This window comes from Labeo rohita, unplaced genomic scaffold (assembly GCF_022985175.1).
Source record: "Labeo rohita strain BAU-BD-2019 unplaced genomic scaffold, IGBB_LRoh.1.0 scaffold_2471, whole genome shotgun sequence".
Lineage (NCBI taxonomy): Eukaryota > Metazoa > Chordata > Actinopteri > Cypriniformes > Cyprinidae > Labeo > Labeo rohita.
Window position 1 is genome coordinate 3591 of NW_026128739.1, and position 2164 is coordinate 5754.

General features: G+C 35.9%; 1 protein-coding gene across 1 annotated transcript; it reads right to left on the reverse strand.

Annotated features, from left to right (window-relative positions):
- Positions 1-460: 460 nt before the first annotated feature.
- LOC127159737 (SLAM family member 5-like) lies at positions 461-1900 on the reverse strand. Its single transcript, XM_051102493.1, has 3 exons — positions 1753-1900; positions 990-1307; positions 461-816 (listed from the first exon to the last, which is right to left on the reverse strand). Exons 1-3 carry the CDS (start codon positions 1799-1801, stop codon positions 461-463), a joined length of 723 nt encoding a protein of 240 aa, XP_050958450.1. The 5' UTR covers positions 1802-1900.
- Between the last annotated feature and the right edge of the window lie 264 nt (positions 1901-2164).

The window sequence follows — 2164 nt, forward strand, 5'->3', positions numbered from 1 at the left end:
GATTCACAAATTTCTAAATCTAGAGCACCCTCTGCACTGCACATGCTCTGCTCATCATCTCTCTCTCCCTCTCTCTCATACACCCACCGCTCGAGCCCTCTCGCCCCTTTGAAATTGTGTTTAAACTGATATTCCGGTACATTTTTTTAAAACATGATTTTGGGCCCATAAAGGTTTATATCATTGAATGAAAAGGTAATACTAGCCTTGTGGTGTTGCTTGTTTGCCGTTCCTTCGGTATATCATAAACCCCACAGCTGCAGCCATGACCAGAACTATCGCTATGACTGGTAATCCCACCAAATGTGATGTCTGCTTGAGTTCTGTAATTAACAACGGAACAATAATAATTACAAATGAGTCCCGAAGTGTCTGATTTCAAATAAGACTTTGTTGCCATAGCTCTCAGTTCACTTAACGTGGCTTTGAACAGATATGGAAAGCTTGAAAGATATATATTTTAAACAAAATCTTTAATCACTGAAAATATAATCACTAATATTACCGCAGACATACCTGTACATGTGTGACAGTGTTTACTGATGTTGAGATGTTGAGTCTGGTTGTTGATGGGATTGTTGATCACACAGCTGTAGGTGTTTTTATCCTGATATTCCACCTCCAGAGGTCGAGAGAGACTGTTGTTGAGATCAGACACACTGATGTTGGACAATAAACTGTTTCCTTTGTACCAGGAGAGACTCACATCACTCATGTTCTCCACTGAACACAGCAATGAACATTTGGACACTGATGAACGTTTAGAAGGTGAACAGTTTGAAGTGTTTCTGGTGATGACAGGAATGGGAAGAGGAGCTGGAAATATTGAGAAAATGTAAAATTAAAATCTTACTCTAAAAATGAAACAAACAACCTGCCAACTCTAAGTGTATTCTATTACTGTTTCAGCATTCTTTTTAAAATTTACAGTAATTTTCAAAAGGATTCTTAACACCACCATGTTTTTTTAAACATTTAAACTTACTCACCATAAACAGCAACTGTAAAACTCTTATGTGAGATTATTTTGTTTATGAGGATCTGTAGTTTATAAAGTCCAGAATGTTCAGTTCTGATGTTTCTGATGGTCAGAGATCCAGTTTGACTGTCCATCTGGACTCTGTCTCTAAATGCCACAGTACTGTCATCTATATAGTTGATTTCAGCTATAACAGTGTCAGAATTGTCAATTTTAAATGTCCACAGAATCCGATCATCTTTTTGTACTTCAACATCAGTGTTTAGAGTGACAGAATCTCCCTCAGTCACAAATACTGATTTAACTGCATCTTTATCACCAAACACACCTGGAACACAACATTTTTTATTCTGTTTTGTTTGTTTTAAACAAGTTTAGAGAAAAAAAAATAAAAAAAATAAATAAATCAGCAACTCAACTAAAAAGGCGTGTTCAGTATAAAACGTGACTATACCGATATTTATAATAATAATAATAATAATAATAATGTTTAGGTATATAAATAACTCAGCCTCTCCACGAACTGAACTGCAGTCCGTTGTTTATTCTTTTAGGATGTTTACCAGATGTTGAGCTCTACTGAACATGTAACATTAGCTTGTCTTTTTCTGCTGACTGCTTTTTGTTAGTTGGAAGCTAGTTTACCAATATTTTGCAAATCCTCCCCTCAAATGCTGAAATAAAAGAATGTTTTTATAATTTTAAAACATAAAAATGGCTAATTTGGCGTCAAACCCTATATAATAGATTTAAAATAAAAAAAGAACACTTACCATGTGAGAACCAAATCCACAGACAGAAGAAAAAAAAATTATGAACCATATTCACAAAATCCGATCAATAAACTCCTCATGGTTTAGTAGAGGCTTTCGTTTGATTGATGAGATCCAAAAGCATTAAATGACAAATTCGATCCACTTCTCTCAAACCTCAGGGTAGGTAACATGCTTAAAACAAAGATCATTTTGAGAAATAACGTTAACAGTGGTATTAATACTACTAAAAGCTGCTAACCTAGTATCGTTTTCCTCTACATGTGTTCAAGATGGGATAGGCTAGACAAAAGCCCCTTCTAGTGGATTAGGTGCGGAACTATTACATCGACTGTTAATTAAAATCAGGGCCGTGCACAGACCTTTTGAGGGGCATGTGCTGAAACTGAAAAAAGGGATCCCCCCCCACCCC

What these genes read in the sequence shown, in the direction of transcription:
- LOC127159737 (XM_051102493.1), bottom strand. Translation starts at nt 1,801, where the DNA reads ATGGTTCATAATTTTTTTTTCTTCTGTCTGTGGATTTGGTTCTCACAT. An exon ending in GTGGATTTGGTTCTCACATG is followed by an intron (nt 1,308 to 1,752) that starts GTAAGTGTTCTT and finishes GTTGTGTTCCAG; the next exon opens with GTGTGTTTGGTGATAAAGAT. An exon ending in TTTTACAGTTGCTGTTTATG is followed by an intron (nt 817 to 989) that starts GTGAGTAAGTTT and finishes CAATATTTCCAG; the next exon opens with CTCCTCTTCCCATTCCTGTC.